The 13,795-nt window shown below is 43.5% G+C and overlaps 1 protein-coding gene across 6 annotated transcripts; it reads left to right on the top strand.

The window, feature by feature from the left end:
• pidd1 (p53-induced death domain protein 1) lies at positions 1-12,976 on the top strand. Of its 6 annotated transcripts, none has more exons than XM_023817406.2 (17): positions 1-321; positions 598-663; positions 933-1,545; positions 2,316-2,729; positions 2,928-3,083; positions 3,191-3,242; positions 4,165-4,366; positions 4,479-4,628; positions 6,408-6,581; positions 6,932-7,079; positions 7,578-7,713; positions 8,808-8,958; positions 9,071-9,194; positions 9,353-9,468; positions 9,566-9,673; positions 10,357-10,538; positions 11,786-12,976. In XM_023817406.2, the coding sequence occupies exons 3-17, from the start codon at positions 969-971 to the stop codon at positions 12,006-12,008; spliced, it is 2,913 nt and encodes a 970-aa protein (XP_023673174.1). In that variant the 5' UTR covers positions 1-321; positions 598-663; positions 933-968; the 3' UTR covers positions 12,009-12,976. The 6 variants fall into 6 exon arrangements, with proteins under 6 accessions (XP_023673174.1, XP_023673172.1, XP_023673176.1 ...); XM_023817404.2 differs by having other exon boundaries at positions 836-1,545; XM_023817408.2 differs by lacking the exon at positions 598-663.
• Positions 12,977-13,795: the final 819 nt, after the last annotated feature.

The following is a 13,795-nucleotide window of genomic DNA, read 5'->3' as shown; positions in this document are numbered from 1 at the left end:
CATCACCATGCGCCATAACAACTACTGTAATTGAACGTGCAAGTCTTTCTTGTAGTTATCAGTCGCACCAGACTGTTCGCGATTAAACACTTTTTGTGCACTCTTACGTTTGAAGCAAACCTTGGATCCAGTCGAACTATATGAATATATTTTCTATCTGCTGATTTTTTTGCGTAAAGAAAACATTGTCCCGTGTTTCCTACCAGTCAAACGGAAACAATAATGTAGATTTGAATTTTAAACTTCCACCTTTCTGTTTCATACGGTTCCAAAAATGTATGCAGATTAGCTACTTCTGTATCTCAGTCCGTTAAAACCTAGGTAATTATTGAATAAACTATTTAAAAATTGCGCTAAGTATTGAAATCTTGTCAAATGTCACGAATTAGTGTTTAAATATAAACTGGAATATACTTTCTGTCGATACGTATATGGATTCTATAATGTTTATGTTTATAAAGTTTAAGTTAGCAAAACTTAAAATACTTTCGAGTGTTAGTGCCTTTTGTTTTCGATATTAATGAGCCTGTCAGCTAACGCAATTAGGAAATCTCAGTACATTAATTATATTAAATGTAAATTAAAACAAATGTATAGCTCACCGCTGAGAAGAAACGAAAAAAGTGTCTTTGGAAATATCCTTATCTCCTAAATGAGAATAATGTAAGTATGCATCTCTAACATCTGCATGCTGTCAAAGATTCGATACTAAATGATGAAATTAACTTGAAGATGTGATTCCTCTTAATGTTTTAATGTATATGTTTTTGGTTATAATTAGTAACTTTGTAGATGTGCCTGCTTGAACTAATTTAAAACTGCTATTATTTGACAGATCTACTAAGATGTCATGGCAGACGCTGTGAGAGAACAAAAGAACATAACATTTTGACATCTACACAACACATAACAATATGTTTACCGTATTCTAGGGGTGGTAGAAGTGACACTGGAGGAGAAAAGGAACAATGGAAAAGGAAAATGAATGGATCATGTGTCATACGGAGGATGTTGCAGAGGCAGAGGAACACACTTGTCAACAGCAAAGAAGGAGGAGGCCCCAGTGTATGGTAACAGAAGTTGAAGCCAGCCAATTGAAGGAAGATACAAAACACAGTGAGAATGATGGATGGGAGTCAGACTGCGAGAACCAAGCTGATGATAAAAGAAGAAATAAAGAAAAAGATGATGAGTCTGTGTCAAGCTCCTCCTCTGATGTTCCATCCTTGGACACCTGTACCCCCACTAAATCAGTCGAGTCTCCTTCTTCCCCCAGCCCCTTCTATTCTCACACCACCTCCTCCTGCCCTCTTTACCCCCCTCTTCCACCTCCTGTGGAACTAGATGTGGTGTTGGTTGACAGTCGACTGACACTAGACATATACCGAGGTGGGACAGCCATGCTGGAAACCCTATGGGAGAATTTCCCAGGGAAGGTGAAGGAGGTGCAGTACCTGAGAATTGGCTCAGAGGAGAGCGGGAGTCTGGAGACAGTTCTGGATATCTTGCCCCACCTCAAACTGCTTCGTTCTCTGGCCATTAGAGGTACCGTTACGATAAAGCAGCAGCCTTCTGATCTGCTCACTTACTTTGAGAAATACTCAGGCACAATGTTGCGTAATAGATGCTGATACAATTGTACAAAACACTCTGGGAGATCTGACACAGTGCTAAACCTTTATGACATAACTGGAGTGTTTGAGCACTAATATTGTTTACGCATGGGGGCACTTGGTTGGACAGTTGACATCTTTATCCCAATCAGCTTATAATTGGATTTTTCAGCATTATAATATCATGGCAACTTCTCAGGCTTCAATCAGAAACTGGTGCTGCTTCAGCATCTACTGGCATTCATGCTGTACCCCTGGGTGGCACATAAATAAATACTTTCCAACAACACACATTTTATTGTCACATTTTCAATGGCTTTATTCTTGATTTCAGATAATTAAAGGAGACACTGAGAATAAAGCCAAAGGAGAGGCTCACATTGTTATTTTGTGGGCCGAGTGGGTAGAGCACAAGCTAAAGTGCCACCCAGAAAACTTAGCATATCAGGCTTGGGTTTAGTCATCAAACGATGTGTGATTGATATTTCTGTCATTGGTAGTATTTTTATGATTTCCTGTTACGATTATGAAGTATATTTATGAATAGCCATCAGAGACATGATTCTGTTGTCGACTGTTGCTTACTGGTGTAAATGCTAATCTTGCTTCTTTTGTGCTTCTCCTGCCTCAAACTGCCACCTTTCTCATCGTTCTCCGCACATGGTACCACTTTCGCTTTGTATCCCTCTTGCTGCTTCCAAGGCCACTGTCTTCAGGATTCCCTGGGCCATCCTCTGCCTGGCATCCTCTCCTCCTTGCCTCCCTCGCTCTCCTCCCTCACTCTCCTCACCCACCTGGACCTCTCTTTCAACCGTTTCACCTCTCTCCCCCCTTGCCTTCTCTCTCTACCCTGCTTATCCATCCTCATCCTCTCACACAACCACCTCTCTTCCTTACCTTCTAATTGGGGCTGCCTGTCTTCCCTCACATACCTCTCTGTCATGGGAAACCAGCTCTGCTCTCTCCCCGCTAGCCTGGCTCAGCTGGGGGCTCTGCTCACCTTAGATGTCTCCCACAACTTCCTGGAGAGCCTGCCTGAGGAGATCGGGGAGCTCAGGTGTTTGAAAAAGATGGAGCTGTCCCACAACAGGCTGAGGGAACTTCCGGAAACGCTAAGTAAGCGCGAGAGAAGCACTGATGATCTTCCTAAAGCTACATTATATGGTTGTAGTACATTTTAACATCCAAATATCAGAAGTAAAATATTGTATTGGTGTATACAATTATGCATATAGCCAAAAAGTCTGTTATTAATTAAAAAAAAATATTTTATGACTCTATAAGATATTCTGGTTAACCTCACTGCTCTTTCAGAGACACTTGTCAATCTCAGGGAGCTGATGGCCAACAGCAACAGTCTACGTTGTGTCCCAGAGTTTCTGACCAAACTGCCTCACCTGAAGAAGCTGGACGTGCGTAACAACCCCACTGGGCGATGCAGTACACCTCCACCAGCACTTCCGGACCCAGGTCTTGGCGGGGTTGTTGTGTTTTTGTTTCTCTAAAGATGAAATTATTTTAATGACTTTAAATTGCAGTCTATACAGTCTTCACTAAACAAAGACTTTATTTCTCAGCTCAGGCAAAAGCTGGTCCATCTGAATTGCACCTTGGACCCAGCCAGCATCGGTAAATGTTCACACATTTATAAAGTGCGGGAAAGGGAGCTTAAGGCCAGGCTTTTGCCATTTCCACAAAAAATCATATATCAGTTTTTTTAACACACAATCACGATCTGAACTGCAATCTTTCTTCCCAAATTTGAAATGTACTGTCAAGAATATCCAGATTCGAACAGCCATAGGACACTATATGGACAAAACTGTTGGGACACACTTCCCAATCTGTGTATTCAGGAGACAAAAATTCCCACAGACACACTCCAAAGTCTGGTGGAAAGCCTTCCCAGAAGAGTGGCAGCTATTATAGCTGCAAAGGGGGACCAACTCCGTATTGATGCCTATGGATTTAGAATGGGGTGTCATAAAGGTTCCTGTGGGTGTAATGGCCAGGTGTCCCAATACTTTTGTCTGTATAGTGTATCTGTTAGTATTTTAAAACACAATATTGCAGTAAATACACTATTGTCAAAATGGTCATTAATCTTGAGATAAATTATATTTTAAATAGTTAACAAACTTGTCACATGCTCCTTTTAAAGGTGGTTGAGATTAGCAGGCGCCAACTGTGGTAGTGAGAAGTCATTCTGTTGGTTTGTAAGTGTAGTACAGATCCACATTATTACTGCCCATCAAAGTTTTATGTGATGTTTGGAAACATTAGTGGGAGGACATAAAAGGTCATGATCTCTATGATTCACATGAAAAACAAATTGTCTTCAATATTGATTAATTACAATTTTGAAATGGTGTTCATTTCTTATTTTGGCATGCTTGTACTTTTTATTAGATAGTTGTAAAAATCTGTTTGCAATGCACCACAGCCCCATCCAACGCGGGCTTCATCAGATGGGCCCCTGGCTCACCTTGGCTCTGTGGCTGATATGCGGTTATGGAAGGTGGATGTTAATATATGTTGTTTTCATCCTTAGCTTCTCCGTGACACCAGCTGGCCATCATGTCTTCCTCCCCAGAGGGGTAGAGTTGCTCTTCCCCGAAGGTTGTGTGGGACACTCCACTGAGCTTGAGTGGGCAGAAACGAGGCCAGATAGGAAATGGGTCTGCTTAGAAGAGCACGACCACCTGCTCAGCTGGCCCTTGGAACTCCTCCCTCATGGCGTCATTTTTCAGAAGGTTTTAGAACCCGAGGCTTCCCTTAATCGGCACCCTGTTTTTCTAGCCGCGTTTTGGATGGAAACAGTCATTGTGATCCTCATCATCTGTCTCCCTTCTTTCTGTGGCTCAGCCAGTACAGGTGTGTATGCCGTACCGGCAGAAAGCCAGGCGGGAGATTGTGGTGCGTCGATTTGATGGCTCGTCCTGGAGCAAGCTACAGACTTGGAAAAGAAGAGGGAGCCCAAGTAACTGCGTCAGGCCTGGGGGACGGCGGGCTCGGGTATGGAGGAATAAGAGAGTGCCGATCCCATAACACTGATTTAACTGCACATTCCATCAGGTCTGGGGGCGGCGTGCTCGGATTTGGAGGAGTAAGGGAGTGCCAACCCCATAACACTGATTTAACTGCACATTCCATCAGGTCTGGGGGCGGCGTGCTCGGATTTGGAGGAGTAAGGGAGTGCCAACCCCATAACACTGATTTAACTGCACATTCCATCAGGTCTGGGGGCGGCGTTCTCGGGTTTGGAAGAATAACAGACTGCCGACCTCATAACACTGATTTAACTGCACATTCCATCAGGCCCGGGGGCGGCGGGCTCTGGTATGGAGGAATAAGTGAGTGCCGACCAACACTGATTTAACTGCACATTCCATCAGGTCTGGGGGCGGCGTGCTCGGATTTGGAGGAGTAAGGGAGTGCCGACCTCATAACACTGATTTAACTGCACATTCCATCAGGCCCGGGGGCGGCGGGCTCTGGTATGGAGGAATAAGTGAGTGCCGACCAACACTGATTTAACTGCACATTCCATCAGGCTTGGGGGCGGCGCGCTCGGGTATGGAGGAATAAGTGAGTGCCGACCAACACTGATTTAACTGCACATTCCATCAGGCTTGGGGGCGGCGGGCTCGGGTATGGAGGAATAAGAGAGTGCCGACCCCATAACACTGATTTAACTGCACATTCCATCAGGCCCGGGGGCGGCGGGCTCTGGTATGGAGGAATAAGTGAGTGCCGACCAACACTGATTTAACTGCACATTCCATCAGGCTTGGGGGCGGCGGGCTCGGGTTTGGAAGAATAACAGACTGCCGACCTCATAACACTGATTTAACTGCACATTCCATCAGGCCTGGGGGCGGCGGGCTCTGGTATGGAGGAATAAGGGACTGCCGACCCCATAACACTGATTTAACTGCACATTCCATCAGGCTTGGGGGCGGCGGGCTCGGGTATGGAGGAATAAGAGAGTGCCGACCCCATAACACTGATTTAACTGCACATTCCATCAGGCCTGGGGGCGGCGGGCTCTGGTATGGAGGAATAAGAGAGTGCCGACCCCATAACACTGATTTAACTGCACATTCCATCAGGCCCGGGGGCGGCGGGCTCGGGTTTGGAAGAATAACAGACTGCCGACCTCATAACACTGATTTAACTGCACATTCCATCAGGCCTGGGGGCGGCGGGCTCTGGTATGGAGGAATAAGGGACTGCCGACCCCATAACACTGATTTAACTGCACATTCCATCAGGCTTGGGGGCGGCGGGCTCGGGTATGGAGGAATAAGAGAGTGCCGACCCCATAACACTGATTTAACTGCACATTCCATCAGGCCTGGGGGCGGCGGGCTCTGGTATGGAGGAATAAGAGAGTGCCGACCCCATAACACTGATTTAACTGCACATTCCATCAGGCCCGGGGGCGGCGGGCTCGGGTTTGGAAGAATAACAGACTGCCGACCCCATAACACTGATTTAACTGCACATTCCATCAGGCCTGGGGGCGGCGGGCTCGGGTTCGGAGGAATAAGGGACCCAGTAATTTGCCTGTATTCTATGATGTTATCTGTGCAGTGTGGTAAATATCTAGCATAACTTACAATAATCAACGATTATTCTTGTTTCTGGTCTTGAACTAGAATCCTTGTATCAGTTGGTTTATTTTGCTTAATATTTAGAATATGTAGAATCCGTAAATCTTTTTTTTTTGCTTGTTAAATGTGCTTTATTGACATTCCCTAACTCATCTTCGCTCTCTGTCTCTCCCTGCAGCTGGCCTGCTGCACCGTTAACCACTTCTCCTGGTTCGTGGTGGTGTCCTGTCCAGTCAGAGACACCTGTTTGGTTTCACCAGAGGGCGCCCTCCTGGTGTCCAGTGTGAACCCTGCAATCAAGCTCAGGTTCCTACCTTCCTCCACCAGCCAGACTCGCACAGTCACTCTCCAGGTACATCCTACCCCTGTACTAAAGACAAGAGAACGAAAATTCTAATGCACAAGTTTATTAAAAACTAACAGCTCGTTATACCAGTATTATACTGTGCACGTAATGCCCTAGCCCCCGGAATGTTAAGGTTCAGCTTCAGCACTGTATTCCAGTCTGGTTTTTAATAAAATCAATCACTCTTTGAATTTGGCCAAGTGAGTTCTTCTCTGAACAAACACAGTCAATAAAGCTGTTATAGTTGAAATAAAGTATTATAGAATCTAATTTTACTAAGTATAAAAGGACATTGTTATTGTCGTAGTTTTGAAGACCTTGTGAAGCCCAGTGTGTGACTGAATATTAAATTGCAGGTCCTGCAGGTAGAAGTGTCTGTGGTGCGTGAGCTGAGCAGTGACTCCACTGCCAGTGCCAGTCCCCTGCTGTGTCTCTCTCAGTCTCCCAGTTTGCCTTACCTGCAACCAGTTACCGTTCAGGTTCCGTTGCCTCCAGGATTGACTGGTATGTGTGTTGAAAGCCAGAAGTGTAAAGTGGGAAATGTGCTTTAGGTCGTGTTTAGGTCCAAACATCTTACTCTGGTAAATAAATGATTGTCGAAAAGAATGCGTCTGTCTTAGAGGCAGCTGTGTTTATTGCCAGTGTCACGGTGCATTTGGTTGATCTGAATGCTGAGTTCTGGGTGGCTGTAACCTGTCACCTCAGCAGCCGCCTCCTTACTACGTCACTGCATGTTAAACGTTATTGGCTAATGGTTTTCTTTATGGTTCAGTTTTATTTATCTTGTACTCAAGGTACCTGTCAAAGCTTAGATTTAATACCTACTTGTTGAGTCTTATGTTTCTGTTTAACACCGATTGGTCTCTGTCAGTGGGGGAACACATTAGCAGATCTTTGGTTTGCTGGCTGGAAGCCCTAAAGCGAGTGGGAGGGGTGAACCTGTGGGCGACGTGCAGAAACAAACTCATTTAATTTGTGTGGGTGTGTGCTTCTGTCTCACAGGTCACACGGTTGACATGTCCTGTCTGTACTTGCTGCACAGACAGCCAGACTGCCAAACCTGGACTGACGTAACAGCACAGACGCCGCTCCATGTCACACAGCTGTATGTCGTCTTCAGTGTCAGCCATTTCTCATGGTGTGTACAGTTTTGGTGCACGTGTCGTTCCAGTGCCCCTGCAGTTAGCAGTGTTACAGTTACTGTGAGACCTCATTTATTGATGAATATCCTGGGTGACATATTTTGTTCTTAGTTTACACTTAACCTAAGGTTATATTGAGTCTGTGGGATCTTACCCATATGTTTTAAATGGAACCATTGTAGAGCCGTTGGTCGCTATGTTATGCATATTATTGTCTGATTGATTATACTTGAGTTACTCTTTTACATTTTTATATTTAATGCTGTTATTGTGACTTGATTCTTGATTGACACGTAGGTTCAGTGCTTGATTTGAGCTCCTTGGGTACTTGGGTATCATTGTTGACAAATAGTGAAAAAGTGAAATCAGAAAGCTGAGTGTATTCTACAGGTAGTGTTACAGATAACACGAGAAGTTTAGAGTAGGTATTCCTACTCACATATTTTATATGAATTTAATATTACAATAATCCACTAAAGTGTTGCAGATGGCAAGTCAATTTAAAGGGTAGCTCTGTTCACAAATCAAATTTTGTGACGTGCAGCCATCAACAGTTTGGATCCTTCATGTATTACAAGGTAAATGTTGAAGCATTTACAAAAAAAATTACTAAAAAAAGCAGGACAAAGCCAGCCCTCCAGTCTCCTCCTCCACCTGTCATATTTCACTTCTTGATGTTCATTCTTCCATATCTTTGATTTGCTACAATCTCCCGTGGCCCCAGATAGATAGTGATTCAAATAACGCCTCAGTGTTCTGTGTTAAAACTTGTTATTGACAGGCCAACACATCTATATTTTCTGGAAGATTGTTGTGTTCACGCAAAACAATCAGAAGCTAATGATATAGTTCACTTGTTTGTGTTCAAACATAATTTTTTACAAAATGCCTTCTTTAGTGCATGGGAACTTTGTACTGGTGAGTTACTCCCTAAAAACACATGTGAGAATATCTGTCTCTATGAATAGGCTTTATGAATATGATTTTTTTACTAATTGTATATCAGCTGCGTGTGAGTCCCCTTTGTTTCCATGCATCTTCCATGAACTTATTCTGTGAACATGACTAATGGTGCGCATCACTTTTTCAGGTACTGGCTGTGGTACACAACTCAGCGCTGCGTCAGCGGGGTCGTCAGGAGAGTCTATCAAAGGCTCCGGCAGTTCCGGGTCCAGTTCCTGGTGCTGCAAAGGAAAAATGACCCAGAGCAGGTCTTGTTGCAGTGCCTGCCTTACAACAAGGTGTGTGGCGTCTTTGCCTTTGACTGTAAAATGTCATTTTTCCCAGTTTAAATAGGTAGCGTCTCCTAGCTATGCGGCACAGGATGGATTTAGGTACTGTTCCTGTGCCCAGGTGGAGAACACCGTCCAGTACCTGTCCGGCCTGTATGATGGACCACAGCCATCAGATTTGTGCGAGCTGCTGGAGGGGGAGCAGTTCTTTGCTGGCTTTGAGAAAGGCATCGACATTAGCACTGGTCAGTATCTCCCAGTCTCGCCCTCATGTAACCAGTATGGCACCTTCTCAGAAGTCTTGGCTGGCTGCTGGTTAGCGTTCCAGAATCGAGATTTTCACTATCATGCTTGTGATTTTTTTTTTTTTTAAACTTTGTACATATGCCATGTTCCCCTTCAGAGCGACCAGACTGTATAAACGGAAGGCTATCCTTCATTTTCTACTCTCACTTGAAGAACCACAAGGAAGTGTACATCTGCTCTAGCCAAAAGCAGCAGGGTCCTGTTAAAGGACAGGTAAGGCGAAGGGAAATGTTGTGGCATGGCAGAAAGTGTAAATTAATGTGCAGAGTGCAGTTTTTTCCCCAAATAATTATTGTAATGCCTTTGGCAGGTGTCATTCTATCGAGGGGAGATGCCGAGTGATGTCCCACAGGAAGTGGCTCAGAAGAGGAAAGGACCAGACAGCCAATGGCTGGCCACTTTGCCTTTACGGCTTCCTGTAAGTAGTTTTATTTGAAGAACTTGTATCTCAGCATTAAAATCCACAAAGTAAAATTTGTTGACATGAAGAGGTTACAAAATAAGTTTCTGAAAGTAATTGAAATTTTTGGAAGTAATTGCATTTTTGTACTTTATTTTTAACCTTAAAAGAGATTCACAACCAAACATAGTAAGGGTGTGAAGAACTAACTAGACAGCAGCACCTAAAGGAATTCTTTTCATGTATAAAATCCCATTTCCAAAGAGGTTGGCCAAAAGTACGAATAAAACCAAAAAGCAATGACTGGATTCTGTTTTACTCGTATTTAATTGAAAACAACACAATGATAATATGTGAAGTTTGAACTAATCAACTACTTATTTCTTTTTTTTTTTAAATATTGTAATACTGAACATCAAAAGAACCATTTGAGACATTGCACAGGTTCTGGTGTACAGTAAATTCCATTTAATACAATTAAGAATTAATAAAATTTTGCAATTCCAGTATAAGTAGTTGCATAATTTAACACGAAATTCATATTTGAAGAAGAGAGAATTGATATTTGTTGCATTAAGTTTGAGCTCAGTTTACCTGAACTGGTTGTGTTTTCAGTACAAAGTCAGACTCTTAGGAAAGGCTTGATGTTTGTTCTCTGTTTCTCCAGTTCCAGTCCCTCCTTCATTGTTTCTACTTCACAGGTTGCAGGAGGGATATCAGAGCCTCGGATTCCTCCTCTACAGCTGGGGGACCCGGAGAATGGCTATCTGACAGAAGCCAACCTGCTCGCCATCTCTCTGCAGATCAGCCAGGACTGGCGCAACATCGGCATCAACCTGGGCTTTAGCTACGAAGAGCTGGACCGAATCCAGTACAAGCACAGGTGGAGGCTGGGAACCAGTCAGGGTGTCAGAAAGCCACTCTTAGGAATAAAAAGTGTGACATTATGCAGAGGAAGGCGAGGGACCGACTTCTGGGGAAGAGATTGGATGAGGAGCTCGGCTTGGCTGAGTGCTACATTTTGATATTGATTGCTCATGTTATGACTCTTCAGTGTGAATGAACACTGGCGTCTTATCATTAGCTATGCAGCAGTGCATTATTTTGATATTGGGGTTGTGTGTGTGTGTGTGTGTGTGTATATATATATATATTAGGGATGCTCATTTTGACCGTTTAACCGTTAACCGAAATAATTAATTTTGACCGAATATTGCTATCAGTTAAACGGTTTAAAATGTTTTTATATATATTTTAATTATTAGTAGTAGTATGAAGTTTTGTGGCATCTCAGCTGAAGATCGCTTTTCACGTTCTAAATACACTGGGTTTGAATCGGCGACTGTGATTACAGGCACACAGGCTTAGCCCACTGAGCCATGAACACAGGTACGAGCTTTGCTGCTGAAAATGGAAACATTGGCGCAAAGCTTCAGCGGCAGAGACGTATCCGTGTGCTATATTGTAGCCGATCGGTGTAAACACTACCCAGACATGTGCTCTTGTTTTATTTCGATTACAATGGGCGTATTCACATATTTCTTTATCCAATACTAACTGTCGGATTATCATGTTGTTATCATGCGAATAGCGCAATTTGCAAGTGGGAAGGCGATCAGAGCTGCTTCGAGACGCAGACGCTTAAGTCAGTCACTCTTGTTCTTTCTATTCGTACCACGAAGCTATAAAAATATATTTAGTTTCTACCTATATATATATTTGAAAAGTAGACCGTCCAAGGTTTCTGAGGGTGTTTTTTAAATGTGTATATGATAAAACCTCGAAGAGTTATTTAAATGGTTTGGGCGAAATTTCTGTCAGATCCCGCCGGCGGGACCGCCGACCCCAGAGGAATTTAATATTGTAATATAATCAGTTAACGGTTAATGTTCGGATAACGAACGGCGGTTGTCGGTTGGGAAAATTAATCGAAATGAGCATCCCTAATATATATATATATATATATATATATATATATATATATATATATATATATATATATATATATATACACACACACACACACACACACACACACACACACACACACACACACACTATCTTCGATGGTCAATGTATACTATAATTGCCTCAGTTGCCATCTCATCGTTCCTTCTCCCATCTAACTAGGGACAACCTAGGAGCATTGGTCCTGGACATTCTCTTCCACTGGGCCAGGAGACGAGGGGACACCGGGCCAGGAGCTGTCCCCGAATTAATTGACGCTATGACCAAGAGTGGGAGACAGGACTTGGCAGATGAAATTGAAGATATTGTGAGCCTGGGTAAAAGAAAGTACAGAGATTCCCTCCGGAGAGTGGGGCTAGACACAGAAGGGCTTCTGGCGGAGTGAACTTCCAGAACGCAGCAGCTGCTGGATCAGCTCTCAGATGACAATGTCCAGATGGTTCACCTCAGGTAGAGAGGAGCACTAGCAGACTGTGCCACTGGAGTGCCACAGCAATTCTCTACTGTAGCCAAACACAGTGCAGAATGAAAACTTCACTGTAATCAAATTCACTTTATTGATGCCAGTATTATCTGTATGGATTATACAAATTCCAGGCTTTCTGGCACTGCGTTGTCATAAACGGCAGCAGTACACGACAAATGGATTCTCTGAACTGTAGCAAAGCAACAGCAGTCAGATTTATTGCTCCGAAATTGTTTATCTTGTAGTAATTCAGGTTACAGATTAACTGAAAACTTTGTCAAAAATTCTGTGAGATCCAATGTTAAGCAAATGAACTGGAAACATTCATTAAGACGGCAAGTTTCACCATAATAGACTGGAAATAAAATACCTCTGTTGGTAATGATTCTCTGCTTCTTTCTACTAATTGTAGCATGTAGTGTGAGAATTGTATATTTTCTTAACATAGTGTGGGCTGGACTGGCCATCTGACAATTTTATGTAGTAAGAGATTACATGTAATTTGGATTACATAATCTGATTACAAAAAACAAGTACTTAAGTAAAGTAAATAACATTTTAAAATACTTGTAATCAGATTACAGATACCGATGCTCCTGACTTAAAGACTGAGTTCTGTTCCTACCACTAAGTTGTTAAGCGAATTGGTCGATAAGTGAGGAGTCGCCTCTTACCGATATTTCAAGCATACTGTACTGGTACTGGGTTTGTGTCAACCATCTTTAGATCTTTAATGTCTCACTTGCACCATTTATAGCATTTCTAGTATATTTAAAGATGTTTATACAGTCGTGTACTATATTCTGTAATAAACAGAAGGGAGGAAATCAGCTCTGATATACATTACTGAGGTTTGCATTCTGTAAATAAAATTCCCTTTTCACCCGCCCTGTCTTCTTTTCCATGACACACAGACACGCGTCTAGGTGAGAGCAAGCTTGGCAGCGAAGAGCAGCCCCCCGCAGTGGCATTGAGCTGGGGGTTACAATCTCACATGTCTGAATGACTTTCTAGCAGTCAAAAGATTGTTCATTATGTTTATGACAATCCTACCCTCTAGTGACCTTGTGGAAAGGCTGCTTAGCCATGACACAGTATATTCACACCTGAACGCAACCATCTCACAGATGAACATTTTCACCAGGTGCTCTTGTTAAGATACAATAGTAAAGCATTTTGGATTTGGGGTCTTGGTAGTTATTACGATCTAGAAAGCAATTGTGTCCTTTTTTTCATTCCACCTTAATTTAACTACTGACAATTTATTTAATACTAATTTCGTTTGATGCCATCTTTTGCTTTGCATGTTAAAAATGCCTCCACAACTAGAGGACTGGGCTACTTTTCACAATGCAAAGTCACAGTCCGGTGAATTAGTGCCTCTACATTGGCCCTCTCTGTGTGATCATGTGAGTGAATGGGCCCCTGCGGTTGCCCAGTGATTGAATGGGCCATTGCGGGTGCCCTGTGAGTGAATGGGCCGCTGCGGGTGCCCTGTGAGTGAATTGACCCCTGAGTGTGCCCAGTGAGTGAATGAGCCGCTGCGGGTACCCTGTGAGTGAATGGGCCACTGCGGGTACCCAGTGAGTGAATGGGACACTGCGGGTACCCAGTGAGTGAATGGGACACTGCGGGTGCTCAGTGAGTGAATGGGCCACTGCGGGTGCCATGTGAATGAATGGGCCGCTGCGGGTGCCCAGTGAGTG

The sequence above is a fragment of the Paramormyrops kingsleyae genome, chromosome 13, assembly GCF_048594095.1.
Source record: "Paramormyrops kingsleyae isolate MSU_618 chromosome 13, PKINGS_0.4, whole genome shotgun sequence".
NCBI lineage: Eukaryota > Metazoa > Chordata > Actinopteri > Osteoglossiformes > Mormyridae > Paramormyrops > Paramormyrops kingsleyae.
Note: the sequence above shows the minus strand (reverse complement) of the source record. Positions and strands in the feature narration are given on the sequence as shown.